Here is a 26,292-nt window from a genome sequence, read left to right as displayed (position 1 = left end):
GAGAAAATAGGGAAAAAAGAAAGCAGTACAACAACAGAAAGCTATACTTATGCAGACAGAAACATACACTGTATATGTATTTGCTTTCTGATAGTTTTAATGAAGGATAGCATATTTCATTGTAATAGTCCATATATACATAATCAGTGATATTTTGTTCAGGTTTCCCAAAGAGGAATATTATCCTCAAATATTTTTTAAAAAGTCTGAGCAAAAAACAAAACTCCATTTTTACATATTTCCATAGAAACATTATTACTTAGTTGTTTTCAGGTTTGTTCTGATTTATTGTATATTCATAAATGCTGCCATGTTGTTGTACAACCTTCACAAAATTATTTAAAGAACTTTGTCATCATTAATAAGACACAGAATATCATCTGCATGCAATAAAACTTTAGTTTAATTCCAGTCACTCGTATACCATGAATATCACTAGATTGTCCAAACCAAATTAAATATAAGAGGAGACAACAGACATTTCTCATGAGTTCCACAATACATCCAGATCCCTGGAGAAATAATTTCATTTATGATAATGCAAGCAGAAGCACTAGATTTTAACCCAAGAAATAAAATGAACAGGAAATCAAAATTTTCCCAAGGTATGTTCCAAAAATTTAATCTGTATCTTGTTAAACTTCAGCAAAGGATCGTTACCTTGTCGTGGTGCTGGAGCTTGAGCACCTCAATGATGCCATGAGCTAAACCGTGAAGGGCCACCCAAGACGGGAAGGTCATGACAGAGAGGTCAGACTAAATGTGATCCCTGGGGAAGGTAATGGCAACCCACCTCAGTCTTCTTGCCGTGAAAACTAAATGGATCAGTACAACCAGAGATATGTCAGTATACCATTGGAAGATGAGACCCCCAGGTCGGAAAATGGTCAAAATGCTACTGGGGAGGAACAGAGGATGAGTTCAACTAGCCCCAGACGTGATGACGCAGCTAGCTCAAAGCCGAAAGGATGGCTAGCGGCCAACGGTGCTGGTGGTGAACGGCGAATCCGATGTTCTAAGGATCAACACACCATTGGAAACTGGAATGTAAGATCTATGAGCCAGGGCAAATTGGATGTGGTTATTGGTGAGATGTCAAGATTAAAGATAGACATTTTGGGCATCAGTGAACTGAAATGGACTGGAATGGGCCACTTCACATCAAATGACCACCAGATCTACTACTGTGGACAAGAGGACCACAGAAGAAATGGAGTAGCCTTCATAATTAATAGTCAAGTGGCTAAAGCAGTGCTTGGATACAATCCAAAAAACGATAGAATGATCTCAATTTGAATTCAGGGCAAGCCATCTAACATCACAGTGATCCAAATATACACCCCAACCACAGATGCTGAAGAAGCTGAAGTAGAGCAGTTCTATGAGGATCTGCAGCACCTACTGGACAACACGCCTAAAAGAGATGTTATTTTCATCACAGGAGACTGGAATGCTAAGGTGGGCAGTCAAATGGCACCTCGAATTACAGGTAAGCATGGCCTGGGTGAACAAAACGAAGCAGGACATAGGCTGATAGAATTTTGCCAAGACAACTCACTCTGCATAACAAACACTCTCTTCCAACAACCTAAGAGACAGCTTTATACATGGACTTCCCCAGATGGACAACACCGAAACCAGATTGACTACATCCTTTGCAGCCAAGGTGGCGGACATCTATACAGTTGGTAAAAACAAGACCTGGAGCTGACTGTAGTTCAGATCACAAACTTCTTCTTGCACAATTTAGGATCAGACTAAAGAGATTAGGGAAGACCCACAGATCAGCTAGATATGAGCTCACTAATATCCCTAAGGAATATGCAGTGGAGGTGAAGAATAGATTTAAGGAACTGGACTTAGTAGATAGGGTCCCAGAAGAACTATGGACAGAAGTTCGCAACATTGTTCAGGAGGCGGCAACAAAATACATCCCAGAGAAAGAGAAAACCAAGAAGGCAAAATGGCTGTCTGCTGAGACACTAGAAGTAGCCCAAGAAAGAAGGAAAGCAAAAGGCAACAGTGATAGGGGGAGATCTGCCCAATTAAATGCAAAATTCCAGAGGTTAGCCAGAAGAGATAAGGGATTATTTTTAAACAAGCAATGCGCGGAAGTGGAAGAAGACAATAGAATAGGAAGGACAAGAGACCTCTTCCAGAAAATTAGAAACATTGGAGGTAAATTCCAGGCAAAAATGGGTATGATCAAAAACAAAGATGGCAAGGACCTAACAGAAGAAGAAGAGATCAAGAAAAGGTGGCAAGAATATACGGAAGACCTGTATAGGAAGGATAACAATATCGGGGATAGCTTTGATGGTGTGATCAGTGAGCTAGAGCCAGACATCCTGAAGAGTGAGGTTGAATGGGCCTTAAGAAGCATTGCTAATAACAAGGCAGCAGGAGACGACGGCATCCCAGCTGAACTGTTCAAAATCTTGCAAGATGATGCTGTCAAGGTAATGCATGCTATATGCCAGCAAATTTGGAGAACACAAGAATGGCCATCAGATTGGAAAAAATCAACTTATATCCCCATACCAAAAAAGGGAAACACTAAAGAATGTTCAAACTATCAAACAGTGGCACTCATTTCACATGCCAGTAAGGTAATGCTCAAGATCCTGCAAGATAGACTTCAGCAATTCATGGAGCGAGAATTGCCAGATGTACAAGCTGGGTTTAGAAAAGGCAGAGGAACTAGGGACCAAATTGCCAATATCCGCTGGATAATGGAAAAAGCCAGGGAGTTTCAGAAAAACATCTATTTCTGTTTTATTGACTATTCTAAAGCCTTTGACTGTGTGGACCATAACAAATTGTGGCAAGTTCTTAGTGGTATGGGGATACCAAGTCATCTTGTATGCTTCTGAAGAATCTGTATAATGACCAAGTAGCAACAATAAGAACAGACCACGGAACAACGGACTGGTTTAAGATTGGGAAAGGAGTACGGCAGGGCTGTATACTCTCACCCAACCTATTCAACTTGTATGCAGAACACATCATGTGACATGCTGGGCTTGAGGAATCCAAGGCTGGAGTTAAAATCTCTGGAAGAAACATTAACAATCTCAGATATGCAGATGATACCACTTTGATGGCTGAAAGCGAAGAGGATCTGAGGAGCCTTATGATGAAGGTGAAAGAAGAAAGTGCAAAAGCTGGCTTGCAGCTGAACCTCAGAAAAACCAAGATTATGGCAACCAGCTTGATTGATAACTGGCAAATAGAGGGAGAAAATGTAGAAGCAGTGAAAGACTTTGTATTCCTAGGTGCAAAGATTACTGCAGATGCTGACTGCAGTCAGGAAATCAAAAGACGCTTAATCCTTGGGAGAAGAGCAATGACAAATCTCGATAAAATAGTTAAGAGCAGAGACATCACACTGACAACAAAGGCCCGCATAGTTAAAGCAATGGTGTTCCCTGTAGTAACATATGGCTGCGAGAGCTGGACCATAAGGAAGGCTGAGAGAAGGAAGATCGATGCTTTTGAACTGTGGTGTTGGAGGAAAATTCTGAGAGTGCCTTGGACTGCAAGAAGATCCAACCAGTCCATCCTCCAGGAAATAAAGCCAGACTGCTCACTTGAGGGAATGGTATTAAAGGCAAAACTGAAATACTTTGGCCACATAATGAGAAGACAGGACACCCTGGAGAAGATGCTGATGCTAGGGAGAGTGGAAGGCAAAAGGAAGAGGGGCCGACCAAGGGCAAGGTGGATGGATGATATTCTAGAGGTGACGGACTCGTCCCTGGGGGAGCTGGGGGTGTTGACGACCGACAGGAAGGTCTGGCATGGGCTGGTCCATGAAGTCATGAAGAGTCGGAAGCGACTAAACGAATAAGCAACAACAACAATCTTGTTAAAGACCTTTTTGGCATCCAGTGAAGCCACTACAGCAGTTTCTAAACTCTTGGACTAAATAGCTAGAATACCTATCAATAATCTCATATTATCAGAAGCTGGGCATCCTTTCATTAAACCAGGATATTTCTTCAACATGTCCTGCAACCTACATGCTAAAGTTTCAGTTAGGCTCCCTTTTTTAATATGTAGTGATTAAGGCCCCCGGCTAGAAACTGGGAGACCCTGAATTCCAGTGCTGCCTAAGGCACAAACCAACTGGGTGACCTTAGGCCACTCACTCTCTCTCAGCCCCAGGAAGGAGGCAATGGCAACCTACTTCCAAAATCTTGCCAAAAAACTGCAGGGACTTGTCCAAGCAGTTGCCAGGGGTCAACACTGACTCAAAGGCACATATATATATACACAGGCACATATATACACATACACTCAAAGGCACATATATATACACACATATATATACATATCACCCAGTTGGTTCGTGCCTGTGTATATTTGTGTATCTCTAACAATATAGGGGCCAGGCTTTTAAAATATTTTTATGCCATCCTATAGGAAATCCAAAGGAAAAAGGTGCCTGAGCAGAAATGGAAATCCTAACCAACTAAGGGGTAAATATTAAGGTAAAATGACAGAGCTTAACTCCTGAATTCAAGCACCAGCCAAATTATCAAGCTAGCTGAACTATCATAAAAGTTGTTAGTTTCTGAATATTTGTTTCAGACACAATCATTCCTTGACAGGCGATATGTAATTATACAGTATATCTTTCTACATATAGGAGAAACAACTGTGATCCTTAAGAAGAAAATGAATTAATATTTATAAATTATCAGATTGTGAAATCTATGTGAATTCCAGTTGAAGAAGACATTCCCAATGCCTCTGAAAAGCAAGTCGCAAAAGTGCTCAATTAAGATTGCATCAGTACATATTGAACCCCTTCCAAATGCCAATATATTACTTAATGGGAGCTGCTATGGCCCAGAGACAGAGAATGATACTACAGAAATATGGACATTTTTCTTTTGTTTTGTTTTACTATTGTCCCTATTCAAAATTATTGGGCTGATTTTGAAGCGCTGGCAATTCCAGCCTGCTGGCTGAGAAGCTGAATTATAAACATCTCGAGTTGGAAGGGACTATTCATGCCATCAGGTCCAAACCCCTACTTGATGAAGGAGTCCAAATTAAATCACCCCAAGAGCTTCCTCCCTAAATACACCCAAGAGCACCAGTTCTGTAGGTTACATTGTTAAAGTGCTCTTACTGTTAGGAAGTTTTTCCAGCATTCAGTCAGGATCTGCCTTGTTCTAAGTTGAAAGTATCACTTTCTGTCTTACATTATGGAACAGTAGACAATAGATCTTGACCTTCTGTATGATATTGTTGTGAATGCAGCTTGTATATCAGATTGCCGGCTGAGACTCCCAACGAGATACAGCTTTTTATCATGTACAGAGTCAGATTGCTGCAGCATTTCCCTCTGCTGGACATAGAAAAACAAAGGGAGAAGTCCATGGAGCATGGCTAAAAAAAAGGTGGGGCTTCCATCATCCTCAGCAGCCTTTGATGTATAATTGGAAAACCCTGAGAAGCAGGAGAAGGGCAGGAAAATTGAACTAGAAACCATTTGTTTCAGGACTATAGAAATAAGTGAAATGTGCAAGGCTAGGAGTTTGTGCTACGGTCCTGATTTCTGTGTTGTGCTAAATCTCTGTAATAATTTGAATCTCTCCAGTCTCTTTGGAGATTGGGGGCTAACTCTTTTCTTTGAATTTGGTCTATCTGGAGCATTACATTTTCTTCTGGATTTGTCATTAGCTAATCTGCAAATGATTTGAGCAGCTCTGTACTTAACTTCTTCCACACTGAAGGTCTACATTTTAACAGCTATAAAGTTAAAAGGGGGAGGGTTATATTTCATTTCATATTTAAAAGTAAAGTTTGATCTTGTTTATCTCGTATGAGATTGGTATATCTCTTAAAGAAGGAAGGAAAAGCTGAATGTTGACCTTTTAATCATCAGAAAGGCAGCACAGCATATGAAAACTCTATCTCTCTTCCATACTGGCATTGGAGATGCATGCCAAATGAGACATGCCTTTCATTCCTGATGGCAGCAGGAACTACTAAGCCATTATCCTAAAGCAGGAGGTGAGACACTGTGTGAAGTCTCAGGGGTTCCTGGGACAGGGGATTTGGACCTCCAATCTTCTACCCTGTAGGCTTCAGCATTGCTACAAATATCCTTTCAAATATTTTATAAGTGCTATCATACCCTCCCTGAATCTTCTCTTCTCAAGGTTAAACATTCCAAGTTTCTTCGATCTCTCTTCATAGGACTTAGTTTCTGGTCTTGTAGAAGGAAGAGGGTTTAAAGGATGGCTTCAGAGCTGCTACTAAGGCAATGGTCAGATAAAAGGGGCCAGGGTCAAGAAAGCAACTTAACATCTCACACAAGCCCTCTTTAGATTACAAGAAGATAAAGGGAGGGAGAAGCACATTCATAATTGCAATATTTTGTTATTATAGCTGTTACAATAATAGTAGTACTGATATACATTGAATTAGTGTATTAGTCTGGTCTACTTTGTAGGGCTGACAGGTCTAGTGATCATCCTTCTTGCCATTCTCTGAACCTATTCAAGTTAGTCTGAATTCTTATTAAGGTGTGGTGTTTATAACTGAACACAGTACTAAAAGTAGGGTTTGATCAGTGTGTAGAATGCAGTGGACATTCTGTAATTTGTTATCTCAGCACAGTGTGAGGATACTACCACAACCTATGAACAGAGATAATAGCCTTCCAGCATATCAATTCCTGCAGGAAGGAATCCCCAATAGAAGTGTTAATATTTAAAAGTGTATTTTAAGTGTAATAAAAAATAAATTAATCTGTGCTCTAAAATGAACATTGAAATTATGGGTAGCAGGGCAGTCAGATGGAACATGTTGATGATAACCATCTATGCTACTGTTTTGAAAAGTTAGGGTTGATATGATGAGATTGGTGTGAGCCAGGAAGTAGACCTTGTGAATGTTATTAATGATCCCTTTCTTTTCTTCCATAAATTGAATGCTACTTTAGTATAGTCTTTCTGTTAACTAACTTCCTCAATTAATAGAAACAAAGGAATTAAAGTTATTCCTAGAAACAAGCTCTCCCTGCTCTGATTTAACTCACTTTGGATTGACACCATGATTAGTTGTATTTATATTGCATTGCACCTCATCATTTATTCTTTTAAACTTGCAGCTTTAAAAGCCATAAAATGTACCAATAGTAGATTTAAAACGTTAAGCATAGCCACTTAACCTATAAAGCATCTGACATTTCCTGAATAGCAACAATTATGATGTCATACTACTCCATCACTAGTAGATATCTAATCTAAGGAAAGGAAATTTCATAGAGACATAGGAACTCCAGTTCAGACAAAATAGAACAGTGAACAAAGGCAGACTTTGATGCCTTCCAAATGCCTTCCTAAAGCACAGGAAGGTGGTAAAGATCAACTTGCCATAGGAAGTAGTTTATATGCCCAGTTGGGATTGGCAAAATATAACCCTATATAGTTTTGTAACTTGCAGGTCTCAAAAGTAGAAGCAAAATAAGAACAGACTTCATGATTGGAAGGTTACATAGATAATGTTTAGTTTATTTCCTTGATATCTAAATACAGAGCAGTGTTTGGAATCATAAAGTAATATGCCAGAATGAAACAAATGAAACTATATATCAACTAGTTTAGCTGGATATTGCAAACCAGTGGACCTTATATACATAAAAGATTGTATTTTTTAAGTAATACTTTGTTTCAAATGAGATGAACACAGTATTTTTAAACAAATTTAGTTTATTACTATGTAAAAAAAAAAAATCTACAAGAGTGACAGTGCAAACATTTGAGGACTTGCATGGCACAGAAAACATGAGTGGATATAATCTACAATTGTACAAAAGGTTCCTGATTCCTCAGAGCAATGGCTGAGATATGCAGTACAATCAACATGGTTAAAAATAGATTGGTATTTAAACAGGAAGATGAGCTACATATAATTGGCTCTGTTGTATAAGGTCTTTCAATTTCAGGTGGTAAAGCCATCATTCCATGAATCTGAAATGTAAATGAAATAAATTACCTACTTATAAAGTTATATTACATGATTCTAGACACAACTGGTGGCTAGTTTGAATTTAGCTGTCTTCTGTTCAAATACATCTATACTCCATTACTCAGGTAGGCATTATCCTTATAAATATCAATAAATAATGTAAAAACAAAAGAATACATACCAACGCTTAATGAACAATTGGTTATTTTTTGAAATATGGTTAGTGCTATCAAATTAGAACATGTGAGAGTAGTGATACATGCAGGGAAGGTCAAAATCTGCAAGAAGGCAGGCACAGGAGGGCAGTTGAAGCTCTACTCCTTTACTTGTAAGGAACAGTTGAAGGTGCTAAGCCCCCAAAGAGAAGGCTTTGGAGAGAGATGATAACTGTCTTCAAATATCTGAAGGTCTGACATGCAGAAGACAAACAGAGCAGAAACTGTCCAGAAGCTTGGACAAGAAGATCAGGTTTGAATTACAAGGAAATCGATTTCCAAGGGACATCAAGAAAAAATTCTTAACAGTAATTGCCTCAGGCAGTGATGTGTTTTCCTTCACTGATGGAGCTTAAAGAGACAAAAGCGTAAGAGCTTGCAGGTGCCACTCTCCCTAGCTTTCATTTCTGTATAACAAATGGGCAGAACCATGCTGTCATCCACAGACATTTTTGCTTCTTTTAACAGACATTCACACTACAGACTGCAAGCCACATATTACCCATTACATTTTTACCTGTATTTGCACATCTTAAATTTTCTCTATTTCCTCATCTTTAGTAAACATTCTATCAAGGTACATAAATTCACCTATGTGCTCTATTTTTCCATTATTTAAATATAACTTGCAATCATTTACTCAGTTTTGCCTATCAAACAGCACTACCTTGATCTTTGATACATTATTTTTTTCAGATCCATATTCCTTGTTGCATCATATGATCTACTTAATGTTTGCTGCAAATTTTGGGGTTCTCAGTCAACATTACAGTTTCATCTGCATTATTCTGCCCTTAAAATATGCACAATGATTACTTTATTTGGAATGATTTATGCTGCTGAATAAAATCACAAATTCATCTTTTTAACAAGGCTATTTTAGAATACACATATTCTACAATCTATGCAACTGATGACACAAGCACAAGGAAAAACAGAGAAATCAACTTACTGTCCACTCTGCATTTTCTGTCTTGGTGCACCTTACATTTACTGGCAATTTAAGAACATAGTCATTATAGGAGTGACCCTGTTCTCTGGACCATTTAAACTTGTTCATTGCATCCACAAAAGAAAGGTTTTTGTATTGTTTTGGACTCTTGATAATGAATGGCCAAGTTCTACAGTAAAAATAAAAATACATTTCAAACTGTTACTGATTTTTTTACACTTATTGTGTCTGCTCGATGATGGAATTGCAACCTCCTCCCTCCTATGTTTCTCTTCATATCTTAAAAATCTTCTCTGGAAGATTGGGGAATGGGTCCCTTAGAAGCAGATTTGCTAAATACATGGGAGAATTAAGATGAAAAAAGTATACATAAGCTATAGAATGCATGTTGGGTATAGCCCCAGTTGTTCATAGTGTTCAGATTATAAAGAGCATTCATTTTCATTTATCTAAATAAATGAATATTTTTTAAGTTGAAGCACAATTAATCTACTATTTCCTCCCATTCCCAAAGCAGTCAATTAGCAGTAGGAGTTATGCAAATCCTTCTCCAAGAGCACAGTCCTATACATATCTACTCAGAAGTCCGGTATCATAGTATGTGCTATCATGTGCTATGATATTGCAGGAGGAAGGAGAGAGGAAAGAAAAGAAAATAATAGCAAAAAAAGGAATATGTTTTAGTTATACAGGAAAAAGGAGCCCCACAGCAATAACAGGAATGAAAACTTCAAATTCTAAGCAGAGAATAACACACAGAAAAATAAACATATGGAAGAATTACAATCTAGAAATCCTCAAGTTAACACATTATTATTTTTTTAAAATAGGCATGCTTATGTAGACCACAAGTACCTGTTGGCAGGTTTTACATTTTCTTTTTGTTAAGCACGTGGTATATTTTTTATTCTTTATATTATATAATAAAATAGGTATACAGATGTGCAACTGTTTTGCAAACTTGAAAAATAAAATTAAAGCATTATGCTTTACTTGAAAACAACCTCATGAACTTTGGAGGAGTTGCAGGCTTGAACTATTACTAATGTTCTATTTTATTTGAAAAGCAACATTTCCTTTTTTGAACTCCCTAAACCATTTGTCTTTTCTTAGGTCAAATGTTCATTTTTGTTAGCAATAGTATGAATGTTCATTCAAGACAGCAATTCACTTATTACCCTGTCTACTTGCAGAGATTAGAAAGATGAATTGCAGGCTCTAAATCAGAGTATGTGTTTTTTTCCCTTAGCTGTCAGGAGAGATTATAAAAATACAGAAAAGTTCTGCAAATATTATACTCTGAGGATGCTGCTCTCCGAAAGAGTTTCGAACTCTGTGCTGATCACTCCACAGGACAAAACTCTTGGGAACAATAGTATAAACACAACCCTAAGAGCCAACAGTATTATTTTATTCTGAAACATAAAAGTATCAGAAGTTTAAATAGTTAAAGAAACACCACTGAGCTTCTTAAATCTGCAGCTACTGGAAACTTTCATCACATAGTCCAGCCAACATTTATTACTTGGATAAACAGTGATGGGTATGCTTCCTCTGGATTCAGAATAGGCTTGAGCCATTGAATAAACATACCAGCCTATCATGCATGTTGTTTCCATTCTGAGCCTGTTTCAAAGAAAAGGTCTTGTTACAACCCATTCACCAGAATCAGAATGAGGTCCTTTCCTAACCCCTCAGGAAGCCACTTGATTAATGAGACCCCCAGTTCCTACTCCTTGTCGTCTTTAACCCTGGCTTGGTAATATAAATGACAAAGAGATCTTATGGCACAGATGCACAAACTGTGGCCGAAGGCCATGGCCACAGGAAGGCCTCCATGGCCCCCCACAATCTGATTGTGAAAAGCCAAATAGTAGTTTTCTTACAGGATAGACCATTAACTTTTAATAAATTTGGTTAGTTTAGTCTAGTGGTTAAGGTGCTGGGGTGGAAACCAGGAGGCTGTGAGTTCTAGTCCCTCCTTAGGCATGAAAGCCGGCTGGGTGACCTTGGGCCAGTCCCTCTCCCTCAGCCAACTCACCTCACAGGGTTGCTGTTGTGGGGAAAATAGGAGGAGGAAGGAGTACTAGGTATGTTTGCAGCCTTGAGTTATTTATAAAAATTATAATAAAGGTGGGATAAAAATTAAATAAATACAATAAATACAATAAATTCGGAGTGATAGTCCTTCCCTAGAAAGTAATATCAAAACCAATTTTGAGCATTTAACTAAATGACAGTGAATGCAGTTCTGTAGTATCATCATTCATTCTACTTACCTCACTGGTCTGTATATTTGTTTAACACCAATAAATTGGAGTTGCTCCATTAAGTCAGGAATACTTTCACACCGAGTAAGATTTATTTTTGGATAATATAGAAGATAGGATAGGCACATTTCATTTCTGGTGCTAAAACCACCCTGAAAACAGATGAACAAATCATCATCAGTGTAGGCTTCTGAGATTGCTTCTGAGATGACTCCTAAAACTGCCCAATGCTGCCTCCTGCTGTTTTCTATGTTTAACTTTAAGTGCAGCTGCCGCCACTATGAACAGTGGCATACATCTAAAATGATGGTAGCCAAGAAAAGAACAGCATCAAGCACTGGACAGTAACACAAAAATGATGCACAATTAAGGATAATATGAAACTATCTGTGATTAAGAGAAGCTAATTTTAGTATAGTCAATAACTTCCTGAAGCTATTTGAAAACTCAGTTTCTGCCCACATGAAAAACTGTACAGTACTTCTACCACCCTCTGAAGTAAGTTTTGCTTAGTTTGCATACTTGTAATTCTCAGGTTCCATTGGTGGCAGTTTTTGTTGTGAAGAGGAATTCTATATTCCAAAGTTTATGAGAGCTGGGTCTGCCCCTTACAGCTGGTCAGAAACAAGCAGGTATTTTCCTCAAGGTAGCCCAAAGAGTAGAATTTCAGATAGAAAAAGCTAATCTTTGAAAGAAACCATATATTTGGCAACTGTAGGGGAAAATGCTGTACCAATGGAAATTATCTATGCAGAAAGGCTCAGGGAGTTTGAAGAAGGGTACTTAAGGAATCAGAAGCCAGGAGGAAAACAATGGTTTGAGAAAGGGTAAGGCAGCCTGCCCAAACTGAAGTCCACCTTGTACTTCAATCTTCAAAAACGAGAATTTGGTGCCATGTATTCTTAATTCTTAATATTCTTAAATGACTACTGAGTTCAGCTGGAATCAAATCACACAAAGAACTATGACACTTTCAATTCTGTAAATGTTTTCCAAGGATAATGTTTTTTCCTAACTAAATATTTTACTACCTGTTTTAGGCTACATACAATTGTCTTAGACTACATTTTGCAAAAGACATAACACCTGACCCTGGACATCCTCAGGTGTGATTTTATACCATCATCTTTATATAAAATTATGAAATTAGAAAGATGTCAAAAAATGTTATCCAATCTCATTATTTTGCTAATTCTCTGGTTTACATCCAATTCTGTCTACAGTCCCTGGGTTAAGAACATCCGACTTATGGACAACTCATACTTACAAACAGATTGCCATAAAGTCTATTATATTAAAAATGTAATGAGTTAAATAAAATGGTTCATAATAATGATCACACATACTACTTTGTGATGCTCATGAAAACATTGCATGGCTTCAACGGTTTGTTGGCTCAAGGAAAGAGAACACTGGCCACCCACCAGCTGCCATTATAAATCAGATCACATTGCCATTAACACTGCCGTATGTACCTGTTCCGACTTACCTACAAACTCAACTTAAAGACAGACTTAGGAATGGATATCGTTTGTAACCAGGGAACTGCCTCAGGTAGTCCCCATGCCAACTGGTATTCACCAACTGAACAGCTACATTTGGTAGAAGAAACTTCTCCCTTTCCCTTCACATCTGCTGAGTACAGGAAGGTAGGGACGGGAAAGGAAGGGGAAGTCTCATTGTACAACAGATGTCTACTTTCCTTTCAAGGGGAACTCTTGGGATGGACAAAGCAGCCAAGGTCCTTTTTGAAACTGAGAATTTAAGGTAGTGAGATTCCATTCAAATTTGAAATTCAAGGTAATGGGACTGAATCTAATCTCTAAGTGAGTTAAGATTTGATTTAGTAAAAGATCAAGCTATAGGCTACAGTTGGGAAACTGTATCCACTTATCCAATTATCTGTAGATGCTTCATTCTGCGGATGGAAAGAGCAGGAATGGCAGACTTTGAGATAGTATTAACCCAACAAGGTTTCAATCAAATGGCATCTCTTTTGAGATAGCATGGCTGGCTGGGGAATTCTGGGAATTGAAGTCCACACATTTTTAAAATTGCCAAGGTTAAGAAACACTGGTCTAGTGACTTATTATTTGATCTTTTTTCCCCTTAAAATTTGATGTCTTAATTAACTTGGCGTTCTAGGCAGCAACCTTGCTCACCTATTTGAATGGGCCACCCCTAAACTCTCCAGTGACAGGGGGCCTGCCATGCTATAGTTGACTTACAGGGAAGAAGCAAGATGAAATGAAATAGTTCTAACTTTAGATATAAATCAACCTTATTTCTTAATAATAACACTTACATGTTAACAATCTCCAACATTTTCTTTAAACATGTTAATTTTACTATATTTTCATTCCACATCAAGCCATGCCATAAAATTTCTTACCCAGGTCATATCTGACCGATTGAGGGTGCTGTAGTGACATTCAGTGACTAAATTATCTCCCTGAAATACAATGTCAAGAAATGCAGTCTTACAAATTTGATTCATTGTAATTTAAACACACATACACACTCACATTATTTAAGAATTTGGTATGAAGTTATAAAAGTTATAAAATGTAGGCTGAAATATTCCTTAATTGATACATAAACCCACCAACAACTGTGCTATGAAAATAACTTTTAGAAGTATATTGGAATATTATTCCTCACTTCTTCTTTTCCTTAGAAGCAAATATGTCAAAAAAAAAAATCACATATTTTTTTTCTATATTAGCCTTCCCAATCTGGGGAAGTCTAGATATCTTTGAATTCAACTCCAAAAAACTCTAATCAGAACAAAGATTCCCCACCTCCCACACCCAAGCACCCAATATTACATCAAAGGTACACCACTGCCTGAAAACAGGAAGAAATGATAGTGCTTAGACTAGAAGTGTAAAACAAATAGCCTTGAAGTCTAATTCACATGATCACTTGAACTGTTTTTGCCTGCTACACAAAGAACTGAGTTTTGGTATATCACAGAAACATTTAAAGACATATGCTTGTAATAATGAGGAAAACATTGTAATACTGTGCAAAGTAGCAATAGCAGCACAATTTTCATTACTCAGGAGCAAAGAGATAACACTTAGAGGGTTATAAAGTTTGGGCTTAGGCAGACTTTAAGTAATGTTCTGGAGGTCACATTCAACAAATGAGTGGAGTCAGGACAAGGAAAAGAGGCAGAAACAAGACAAAAATTAAAATGGGTTTAATTTAATTTAAAATATTGAATATGAATAGCTCCTCTGTATCTGATGATTTCTGTTTCTTCTACATTAAAAATTACAATTTTGTGAACATTTTGTAAGGGTTCTGGGTATGCGCTTAAGAATTTGGGAGGATACACATGGATTCCTGGGCTACTTCATACCAAATCATCATGTGAATCCATATTCATTGTTTCATAGAATAATTGAATCCTGGAGTTGGAAGCCTTGGCTTCTGGTATAAACTGTGAAGATGAAAAAGTGAAGAAACTTGTGTCATGACATCACAATGCAAACATGGCCTTATATGTGCATCCCAACATTAGAACCAAGTATGTAAGTTGTGGGGTTTGCATCATGACATCACAATGCAAGTTTCATCCACAGATGCCTATGGTTAAAAAGGGCCATTCAGGGCTATCTAACCCTGTGCTAGTTCAGGAGTACAAATTAAAGCAGCCTTAATAGATTGCCTTCTATTATACTTTGTGGGATAATAATTTCAGTAACCATGCTATCATCAATAAATGCAACTAATTAAAAAACATGCTGCTTCTGAATACTGTCAGGATTCAAGATATTTTTGAAGGAATAGTTCATCTTCTTAGCTCGTATTCATAGCATTGCTGCAGATGGTAAATTTTCCACTTTGCAACTGCATAGCCCTCTTTGTCAGGCCTGGCCATCTTGAGAGCCCTACAGCTGACCAGGCAGGCAGATTTATGCAAGGAGGAGTCTCCAGTCTCTAATTCATGTTTTACTTACCAAGCAAGTCAAAACTGTTAGCAAATAACCAAAGGAGAAATATAGCCTTTAAAGAAAATCAGATAAAAATAAAAATGTTGCAGGAGGAGAAACAGAGTAAATATAAGAATATGAACTTTTAATTTCCTACTAGTTCGTATTCATAATAGATAAAAGAATTATTTCATCCTTTGTCTGCTTGCCCTTTACTTCTGATCCTTCTTCAGTACTTTTTCTCTCAGAAGGGTTAAATATGTGTGTCACGTATTAGTGAATACGGGCATTTGAAGGGCATTTGAAGCTTTGTAAAGGGAAAGTGAAAATTTGGCCTGGAGAAACAGAAAAATGGCAATAATGCTAGGAAAAACAGGAAACAAGCATCATACAGGCAAGATGGTCCTTTCTTCTTTCAGGTACTGAAACTCCTGGAAGTTAAAGTCAAATTCATCATCATAAGCCAGCAGCTGTAGTTCGCTGCCCTTGCGGAAATGGCGCATCCTTAATGCTCTGCCAGCAAGGTGTGCATGGAGAAGAACTGCAAAGACATGAATCCCACTTGGTTTCTCAGCATCAAGAGCCTGGAAAAGGCCAGTGAGAGAACACATTCGATATTAGCAGAACAGACTGACTATGGCTGGTCAGCATTCTGGATGTGAAGGCTCCAGAGAACACAGTGGTACAAAAGTAACTTGCCTGCAACCGCTTCAGCCAAACATGTTTTTTCCTGGGATCATGCTGCAGCTGCAGAAAGCAGCAGTGTGATACCAGGAAAAGATGCAGCTGTTTTTCTTTTTTAATATAATATTTATTGAAGACATTGTTAACAAGATAAAAATGATACAAATATTAGAAAAGAAACAAAGTAAGAAAGAATAGTGAATAAGAAAGAAAATAGAAAGAAAATAGAAATAAATAATAGAAATAGAAATAGAAATAGAAAGAGGGAAGGAAGGAAGGAAGGAAGGAAGGAAGGAAGGAAGGAAGGAAGGAAGGAAGGAAGGAAGGAAGGAAGGAAGGAAGGAAGGAAGGAAGATTATAAAGAAGCAGCTTCCGATCTTTTCAACAGCAGTTATAAATGCATTTATATTCTACCTCTCTCTCTAAGGTTACATATAATTTTCTTCTTTTCATAAGTTACTCTTTCTAATTCTCAAACCCATAAATCACAAGTTCATTTTTCTCTTTTTTCAGCAAAAAGTCCATAAGTGGTTTCCAGTTACTGATAAAAGATACAGCTATTTTAATGAGCTGCAGAGAAGTGCTACATGAACACCCTTGCATGTTCCAAAGCCTCTTTCTGCCTTTGAATCCAAAGTGTTGATGCTAAAATTTAGTTTATATGTTTACAAGATCCTCACTTGGCTCATCAGACATATTCATAGTTGCAGGTAGAATGTTAAAGAATTTATTGCATGGGTAGATTTCATTCAGTCCTGGCTATTAAATTTTATGCAGGAACAAATGTAAGGCACTTCCAAATAAGAAACAAATATTTTTCAAATTATATAAAATTCTATATCTTTAGTAGAGATAACAGAAGAATGCATGTGTAGATTTATAGATCAATATTCACATGATATTTGAAGCACACTCCTATCATGCAGCATCAGCTGCAATCATTTTAAATATTTTTGGCTTTCCTAAAATATCTTCAATCTGTCCAAATACTGCAAAATAACAGATTTTAGGGTTGGAGGAAATAAAGAAACCCTGTCCTAAATCTACTTATTAGGTCTATTTGATAAATCAGTTCCATAGTCTATAACTTTTCATTTTCTCCTACTCACTATTTATTTAAAACACATGTGGGGAAGATGGCTCCCATAATCTCTAACCAGTCTGGATAAGAATACCCCATATGAAAAATGGGTCCCTTTGGTTTTCATTTTTCAAAATAATATTGTCCACTCACTGTTTTCAGACGGGCTATTTATCTTAGATGGAAGCTCCGCCACCAAACACAAAATGAACCAGCAAGCACTTTTAAGCAAAAGAACACATGCACACATACACACACATTGATGAAATTAATTGCACTAGTCCCTTGCACTGATAGTTATGTCCCTTTAGATTCAGCAGAGAACCTTTCCTAAGTAAAGATTGCTTACAAAAAGGAAATGTTGACTAAATACACAATAAAATACTTTGATTTAAACAACGAAAATATCGTAACAGTGTTTAGGGCATTTTACAAATATATAAATATTAATCTTTATTTGCATTAAGTTTAAGAAAGATTTTTGAAGCTATTTATAATGGGTTCATCAACAATCAAATAAGGGCAAGAATTTTATTTATAAGCATCTTTGGATAAACAGACCTAATTTCTCCTCAATGGACTGAATTTTCTTGGATTTTTAGCTTAACAACCCATACACACATGCATATATTAGGGGAAACTGTGAGCAAAAATGTATGCACAGGGAAAAGTATATGAAAAAGCAAATTTTGAGGGGTTTTTTTTTAATTGCAGACTAATTGGGCCTAATATATTTATGAACATTTGTCCATCCTTACCGACAAACCAAAGAAACTAAATGACATCCTCAAACATAATTTGCCGGTTCTTATTCACTATTTTCAACTGGGATTTTCATTTGATGGCATTATTGCAGTCCAAAACCCCCTTTTGAACACATTCCTCTTGTTGATCCAGGACCACTGAAATAGTATATACCATTTCCTACAAACAAAGACACTTGAACCGCCTATTTTCAATAAAAGGCACAGAATCACAATCAGTTGCACTAGTCGGGAAACATACTTCTTCCAGACATTCCAGTGTGCAGTGACCCTCTGACATGAATTCAGGCATGCCTGGTGGGATGTTGTGGAAGAGGCTGACCCAAAGCCCCGCTTCAATAACTCCAGCATCGTATCTCCTTAAATCTGGAGTATAAAATAGCCTCAGTCCAGAATTATCGATCATCCCTAAAAACAAAAGAGCAATTGTCAATAGTAACAGCATAGGAGAGTGCCTTGGAGAGGAAGGGATTCACTGACTGCTGTGAAGGAGACCCAGGAAAAGGTAGTTCATCAAAGTGGAGAAGGTGGCTCTCTTTCTCTCTTTACTAAAAGGTCTACTGACAATCCCATAACTGTTCAAGTGCAAACAGTGCAACCAATTCTATCTTTGAACCATAAGACGTTTATTTCCACAGCACAGGTGATGCAACATTCAATTCTATCCCTTTTTCCCTCAAAATGCTCATGTTTGCTATGACCTACATCACACATAGTATAGGCATAAGCATCTATTATAAACTATGATGATGAAAAAATGAAGACAAATATGTTGCACCTAACAACTAGCTTTTTATACTTGCATCCTAGCATTGGATGCAAAAACATAAGTCATAGATTTGCATCATGACATCACAAGACAGGTTTCATCACTCCTCCCCTGTACCCCCTGTGAACAGCTGAGTACAACTTCCAAAAGACCCAAACGCAAATGAAATGTTGGTTTATAAAGAGTAATAATTACTTATATGGTTTTGTGGATGAGAGCCAGTTTGGTGTAGTGAATGCTGCATGGACTTTTCCATGTTGTCAAGACTCAAAGGCGTGTACACACACAGTTTTGTGGGGTAATCATAGAATCACTATGATTACCAGATTGTAGAGATTTATGATAGCTAGCTAGCTAGATGATAAATATTCCTGACTTATTTTGAAATGGAGGCTCAGTGGTATAAAGGGCAAAGGTAACAGTCTTACTCCTAAATATCCCAGTTAAAATCCTCATGTCTAGACTTATGAATGTTGGCATTAAGGAAGTACAATTGTATCAGATGTAGATACCTGGCAAGATAATGATTTTGTAAGTATTTCCTTGATCATAATCATTTCTAAATTAAACAGCTGACATTTTCAGAGGAATCACTGTAGTTGCATACAGGTATTTGAGCAATACTTTTTGCTCAGTCCACACAATTCTCTCACTCTACAAATATGGATGAAGAATAGTAGAAGTACAGATTGTTTTTCATCAGCCTCATTCACCTAACAGAAATTTCATCTATTAATTCATTTCACTTATTTAGATAAATAAGGTCAGGAACATACACATTCAACACATTCTATAATTTTAATAGGTGAAGAAACATACCTTCCATGTATGAAGGGTTATCATAATGGACTTCCATAAGCACATATTGAGGATCTAATGCTGTTCCAATGGATAAGCCAACATGAGGAGGATAGGTAAATCCCTGAGATTGGAAATATATCAACATAAGTAACTAAGTTCAACAATATAAATATTTAAATCTCATTTTAACTATACATTTATAGCTTTACTGATATAATTCTATGAAGAAAGCAAATTGTCTAGAACTGACCCATTTCAGAAGACTGCTGTTGGCTGCAGATACATGTGGGCCTTTGGTTTTTTGCCCTGTGCATGTATTTAGCTCTGGTTTGGTAGATTGATTTATGTTGTATATGTTTGCATTTCTGCACTGTATGGACACTCTCCTCCATCATTCAACAGAAGAGAAAATGGGTAGTAATAATGCCATACTATTTTTTTAAAATAATTTTTATTAAAGGATTTTATATAGTAATAAAAACATACAGATTTAAAGAAAAGAAAAAGAATACAGAACAAGTGAATAAACATAAAAAGTAAATATAAAAAAGAATTACTATTCTTCTTAAGGATGTTTCACTGTAGATTTGTTGCTAGCAAAGATGAAAAGTAAGAAACAGTTCCCTGCATCAAGGACAAATACTAAAAGGGCAAACACAGGGCCAAGAAGGATCAAGGATCTGCCAAGTGTGCTAAATATTTATTGACATCATTCAGTTTCAGCCACCAGCTATATCAACACACCCAGCCTAACTGATCATTACATTGATGCAGTAAAGCAAAAAGTTACAAATATCAATTTTAAAAGAATAATGTCAATTACATTATGTATAATAAACTTAGATTATGATTTTACTTATCTTTCAAAACCTAGTAACTTCATATACTATCTTAACATTGTTTTTAAAAAGGGAAGGACAGACCAGTGATAATATTTTCTAAAATTATATGGATGATCGTTTGCTTGCACTCACTGTATAAAGAAACAATCAGCAGACAGATGATCAAGGTCCAGTTTTACTACTGAAGACTTATAGACAGCAAAATAAATACATGACAACAGATGGTATCACTTGGAATGGCACTAGGTGGCTTTTATTTATTTTTATTTTATTTGAAATATTTCTAGATCACTTATCATTAAAACAATCCCTAACTAGTTACTTGTGTTCTCAACAGGAGATTTATAAAACTTGAAAAATGTAAACCACATTATATTTAATCTGAGCAGAACTTATATTTAAATGCATTGCTAAGGGACATTATTATAAGAACCTGAGTCCTAATTTCAAAACCTGCATTTGTTTACACAAGAAACAAAGACAAAGAAGGGGATGCTGTTTCTTAGCACACAGTATATTAAAAAAATCTTCATGTATATTTCTTAATCTGTACTGTGTACCATTTGCTTAATCTAACATAGAAAGTCTTAGACCCTTTTGCCACAGAAACTGGACTTAAGATTTCAATTGTTTAGTACAGGCAATACTGTGATAAAATTCCTCAACATTATATTCAAGTTTGATCCCCAATTAAAATAAAAATATAATATACAAGTCTATCGGAAAGCTACCCACACCAACCAAGTGCTCCATAACCAAAGCAACAACCCAACCTCCCACAAGAGGAGCTGTGTAAGGACATTATTCAGATGAGCACTAACACACTGCAGAACACCAGAAAAAGGAAACAGATCATCTATACAGCATCTTCCAGCAAAATGGATACCCACTCAACTTTATCAAAAAGTGCCTCACCACTCAACCCACTACAAACCAACCAATAGAAGTTATGAAAAGGATAACACTGCCATACATCAGAAACATCTCAGAAACCACCAACAGACTGTTACAACCACACGGTGCCACCGTAGCACATAAACCAACTAAAACTCTTCGAAACATCTTAAGCAACCCAAAAGACCCAATAGCCCAAGAAGAAAAAACAGGAGTTATTTACAACATACAATGCAAAGACTGTAACAGCCACTATGTAGGACAGACAGGCAGAAGACTAGCAGAGCGCATCCACGAACACCAACTAGTAGTCAGAAGACACAATGAGAACTCCTTAATCTCACAACAGATGGACAGATTCAATCATAGTTTCAACTGGGAAACTGTGAGCATCCTAAACCAAGCCAAATCCAAAAATGCCAGAGAATTCCTGGAAGCTTGGCACTCAGACAAAGCAGCCATCAACAGAGGTAAATAACATTTACATACCATTGAGAAGAGACAATAGAAAAGCCAAAAGGCCAGAACGCCACCTGGCCAGCAATCAACACCCAGCTATGCACTAGGATTAACACCAGATGAACAATCAAACAGTACATTATACCTTAATCAAGGAACTATTAATTCAGTCAATCAACCAATATTCAGCGGGGAGATGGGTGGTGGCAAAATTCGAAAAATAAATAAATAAACCAAGCAGCAAACAACAGCCCAATCAAGAAACTCCTAAGGAGAGAACAACACCTCCACCAACAACACCTCCACCAACAAAAGCAGGACAAACCACGGTATATAAACAGAGAGCAAGGCCCACTCCCTTTTCACACTGAAGATGTTGCCTAGTCTGGCAATGAAATGTCTGCAAGAAAACAACAAGGCTCAGAGAGCACCAAGGACTCCACATAAAAATATAATAGTTCTGTAATCACTCAGTTAATGAAAAATACTTCAAAAGCATTTACTCTATAGAATGTGTGCAGCATTGAGCCAACTTTGGCTGAATTTAGAAGCTAAACAAGGGTGCCTTTAATTAGTATTTGGGTGGGGAAACCACTTAAGAAGTGCAGATCTTTTGGCTAAACTTGGAACTCAAGAAAGATACCTGGAAGAAGACAATGGCAAAACCCTGCTAAAATATTCTACCAAGAAAACTGCATTTATGGAGTCCCCAAAATTCTAGCATGACTTCAAGGAATAGTTACATTATTTGATAAAGACATTTCAGTAGGTATTTATCTTACCTCTCCTCCAATAGCCCAAGCAAAAATGACTGTTTGACAGGTGAGAAATGAATCTGGCATGTTTGGGTGATAGCACTCATGGCCATAATCCAGAACACTATCATTCAGACTGCTGCTGCACTGATAGAGAAGAATATGATGCACTACATTCTCATGATCCTTCTGAATGAGTGGTTCAACCTGTCAATACAATAAGCAAATATTAGCTGTACTTGAAGCATATCAAGTCATGCATTACTTGTTTCCAATTATAATTTTTCAAAATGCTTAAATAGTGTTATGAAGAAGCCAAAATACAAATTGCACATATATCCTAGATTTATACAACATATTAAATCAATCATCCCTTATCTGGTACCTTCCATGTATTTTGAACTACAACTCCCAGATTTCCCACATTTGGAGGTGGAGGGCCAGGGTTGGTAGTCCAGACACTGGATACAACCATAACTCTAAGAGTTGCATACTGAAGGTTTCAATCTAATTTATCCAGTTAAAAGGATCAAATAGCAGTTGATATCAAAGATGTTTGCTTGGGATCCTAGAGAACTATGGCTAATTTGGATAGGCAGCACTCAAATAAATGAATAAGAGTCTAATCTAAGGCAGAATCTTAGAAATGCTTTGAAATAATAGAGGGACAGAGAGAGCAATGCCTAAGGAGAGAAAAATAAGTTGCGTGTGGAAACACTGGGCATTCTTGCTTTTTATTCAAATTTATTTCTTTTGCTAGTTTTGCTCCAATGATTTAGTTTTCAAAATAGCTAAATAAAAGAGTTGTACTTGATCAACTCAGTCAAACCTGTTCAAATGAAGCATATTTCCCTTCCCATGCTTATCATGTGTGATGGTCATGTAAAAAACCTTAAAAAAATACTGGAAAGAAATACACCCCATTATTAAAAAAAATATAAAAATAAAAACTGTTTGAATTGAAACCTCAGTTTTTTCTGACTGGGAATTGTTCCATAACAAATAAATAAAAAATATCACAATTGATTAAGATATATGCTGATAGCCATGAGCACAAAGTTGTCTGAAAATTGGAAAAGAGACATTTTGCTGACAATATCAGACTCAAAAACCAAGCTTGTGGAATATGCAGCAATGGTAAAATTAACAGTATATATTCAGAAACAAGTTTGATTAAATTTAAGCAAGAATTGCTCCCCTGTATATCCTTTATCACACAACAAGGCAAACTTAGACACTTAGAGAACAGTTCTTATGGTGGGAAAATTAAACTAAGGACAGTAATTAGAGACAATTACAGTGTTTAAAAATATGTTGATGCAATCATCAGTCAGGTACAATGGGAGGGAATTTAAAACTATGTAGCTTCCCAATATTGTTTTACTGATTTTTCTCTTTTTTAATATTAATTTTTTTTTCTTTCCTTTTCTTCTTCTTCTTTTCTCCTTACATGATTATGTACATCTGTCTGAAACAATGGCAAATAGTGGTAATATCAATCTTGATACCATGGTCAGAGTTTTATAGAGATTTCTAGTTATTTTTTAAAATGACATAATGAACTAAGTTCTATACATTTAATGAATGAATGAATGAAATAATGATTTTTATTATAACTGTAAATAGTTTATTTATTGATACTTTATCTTGTATCCACTATGTCTCTTTCTATGATATATACACACACACACACACACACACATACATACACACACACATATACACACACACACATACCACACACACATACAATTCTGTTCCTTTAAATTTTTAATAAATAAACTATAACAAAAAAATTATGTGCACAAAAACATGTGTGAGCATAACAGATATAGACTGAATGTCTAAAACAAATCAATAAATGGATTGTGTGAGTAGGAAGAATGATTGCAGGGGGTGATATGAAATAGAGGTAATATATATAATTAATGACGATGTCAGATCATGCAATTTTCAGAATTGATAGCAGGACTTCAATATGTCACTCGGTACTGGGAAAGGACTTAGAGCAAGGCCTCCTACCCCTTTAATTTGATCTGTCTGAACTATGAAGGTTTCAAAATTGCTTGCTATGTAGGCAAAACAGCACTGCAATCAGTGTTTAATGCTGAGTATTTAATTTCTAATTGCATCTCAGCTTGATGTTATTCTCTAATCCTTCATGCTCTCCTGTAGAAAATAAAATGTATATGAGCCAAAAAAAAGATAAAGAAAAAGAAAAGAACAAACTTAGATGAAAGCTGCAGTCATGCTGTATGAAAGTACGTGGTGTTTTTGTTACTGAATTCTATAGTAGAGGAAATATAAACAAATCCACCCACACAAGATGTGAAATAGAATTTTTAAAGGGTGAGAAGCCAAAAGAACTCAGAACATCTAAACAAAATAAGAAAGGAATCAGTGTAAAGGTTATGGGAATGCTCTACTGGTCTCTGCTTGAAATAAATGGGATACTTATCCAAACTTGTGAAACAGCCACCTCCCTCACTAGGACACTAACACTTGCTATGCTTTCCACCACAACTTCAAAAAAATAGCTCCCTTCAAAGCAATGAGTCATCACTAAGTTGGCTATTCATAGGCTTTCATGCCTAGTTCCCGAAACATTAAGATTAATTCTAATAATTATTCTTCTGTTCATATTTTTATTAAAAGGAAAATCTCCTCCCTTCCTCGCCAAATCCAAAAGCTTTAGGAATAACTCTGTTCTTTCTTCGCAGTTCATTTTGTAGGTTTTATAATTCCATTTTAAAGGTTAGCAATATTCATAGCTAGAATAATCATACTAAATGATCATAAATATATGAATTGATGAATTAATGCCTCTACATTTGGATACTTGGGATCAGTAGTAAGGAACAAAGCCTCATATATTATATTGCATGCAAACATACACTGTTTTTTTAATTACTTACAAGAATGGAGAAAGAAAAAGAGAAAAATAGGAATTTTCCAGCACATCCTCCTTCTATGGAATCTTGTAAGTGACCTTAATAATCACTCTTATATTTTACAAGGGAACATTATTCTCATCCATCCTTATCCATTTTTTTAAAAAAAAATGTTAAGGAACCATTGTCTAGGAAAACTGATCAGTTCTGAATAAAATAGGAACGTGGATGTTCTATCTTCCCAGATTTAAAGGAAATTCAGTAGTAGCATAAAGTGAATTGGTGAGCAACAGAAAGATATGTAGCTACCTCTCACAATTTTTGGTTAGCTGTGTGTCTACTACTATACAACAATACCAAGTAAAACAACTCTTACCTCTTCCCTAACTTATATTTGTGGTACAACTGAATCTTTGAGATGCATTTTTCATATAGGCACTCAATGACATTAATCTTACATGCATTTCCAGTTTGTATCACATGTGAGCAATATGGGAAAAAAGAAGACTTAGGATCATCAAAGTGGGGTTTTTTCCAGATTATGTTTCTGAAATGTTTCTCTCTTTTCAATCAAATTTGTATCCAAATGAGGTATTAGGGATGATTTTTTTGAATCAGAAAACAAAGATGATGAAAGAACACAACAGTATTCATCACTCCCCAGATTTGTAAATTGACATATTATCTATGAGCATTTCTAAACCCATGATTGGGCCTGCAGATTTAACAGACAGATTAGGAAGGTGTGTTTAATTATTTTAGATACTGTCTATTATTGTAAGAATGGACTTTCTGTGTGTGTGCCTGCTTGCAACAAATTAGCTGTGAGAGCATGCTGCTCTCAGCATGCTAAGGAATATATCATATATATATATATATATATGCATAGGTATATAGGTATGTGTGTGTGTGTATGTGTGTGTGTCTGTGTATATGTGTGTGTCTGTGTATATTATACAGTGTATGTGTGTGTATGTATGTATGT

The 26,292-nt window shown here is 36.5% G+C and overlaps 1 protein-coding gene across 1 annotated transcript in view; it reads right to left on the bottom strand.

Annotated features, from left to right (window-relative positions):
- Positions 1-7,511: 7,511 nt before the first annotated feature.
- The window catches only part of MOXD1 (monooxygenase DBH like 1), a 51,729-nt gene continuing 32,948 nt past the window's right edge, over positions 7,512-26,292 (bottom strand). The window contains exons 5-12 of the mRNA XM_063290725.1: positions 22,444-22,623; positions 19,485-19,587; positions 18,138-18,304; positions 15,760-15,951; positions 13,819-13,878; positions 11,436-11,578; positions 9,157-9,325; positions 7,512-7,991 (exon numbers count right to left, since the gene is read on the bottom strand). Of these exons, the coding sequence (XP_063146795.1) occupies positions 7,821-7,991; positions 9,157-9,325; positions 11,436-11,578; positions 13,819-13,878; positions 15,760-15,951; positions 18,138-18,304; positions 19,485-19,587; positions 22,444-22,623 (1,185 nt within the window). The 3' untranslated portion in view covers positions 7,512-7,820. The remainder of the gene's footprint in view (positions 7,992-9,156; positions 9,326-11,435; positions 11,579-13,818; positions 13,879-15,759; positions 15,952-18,137; positions 18,305-19,484; positions 19,588-22,443; positions 22,624-26,292) is intronic.

The sequence above is a fragment of the Candoia aspera genome, chromosome 1 (genome assembly GCF_035149785.1).
Source record: "Candoia aspera isolate rCanAsp1 chromosome 1, rCanAsp1.hap2, whole genome shotgun sequence".
Lineage (NCBI taxonomy): Eukaryota > Metazoa > Chordata > Lepidosauria > Squamata > Boidae > Candoia > Candoia aspera.
Note: the sequence above shows the minus strand (reverse complement) of the source record. Positions and strands in the feature narration are given on the sequence as shown.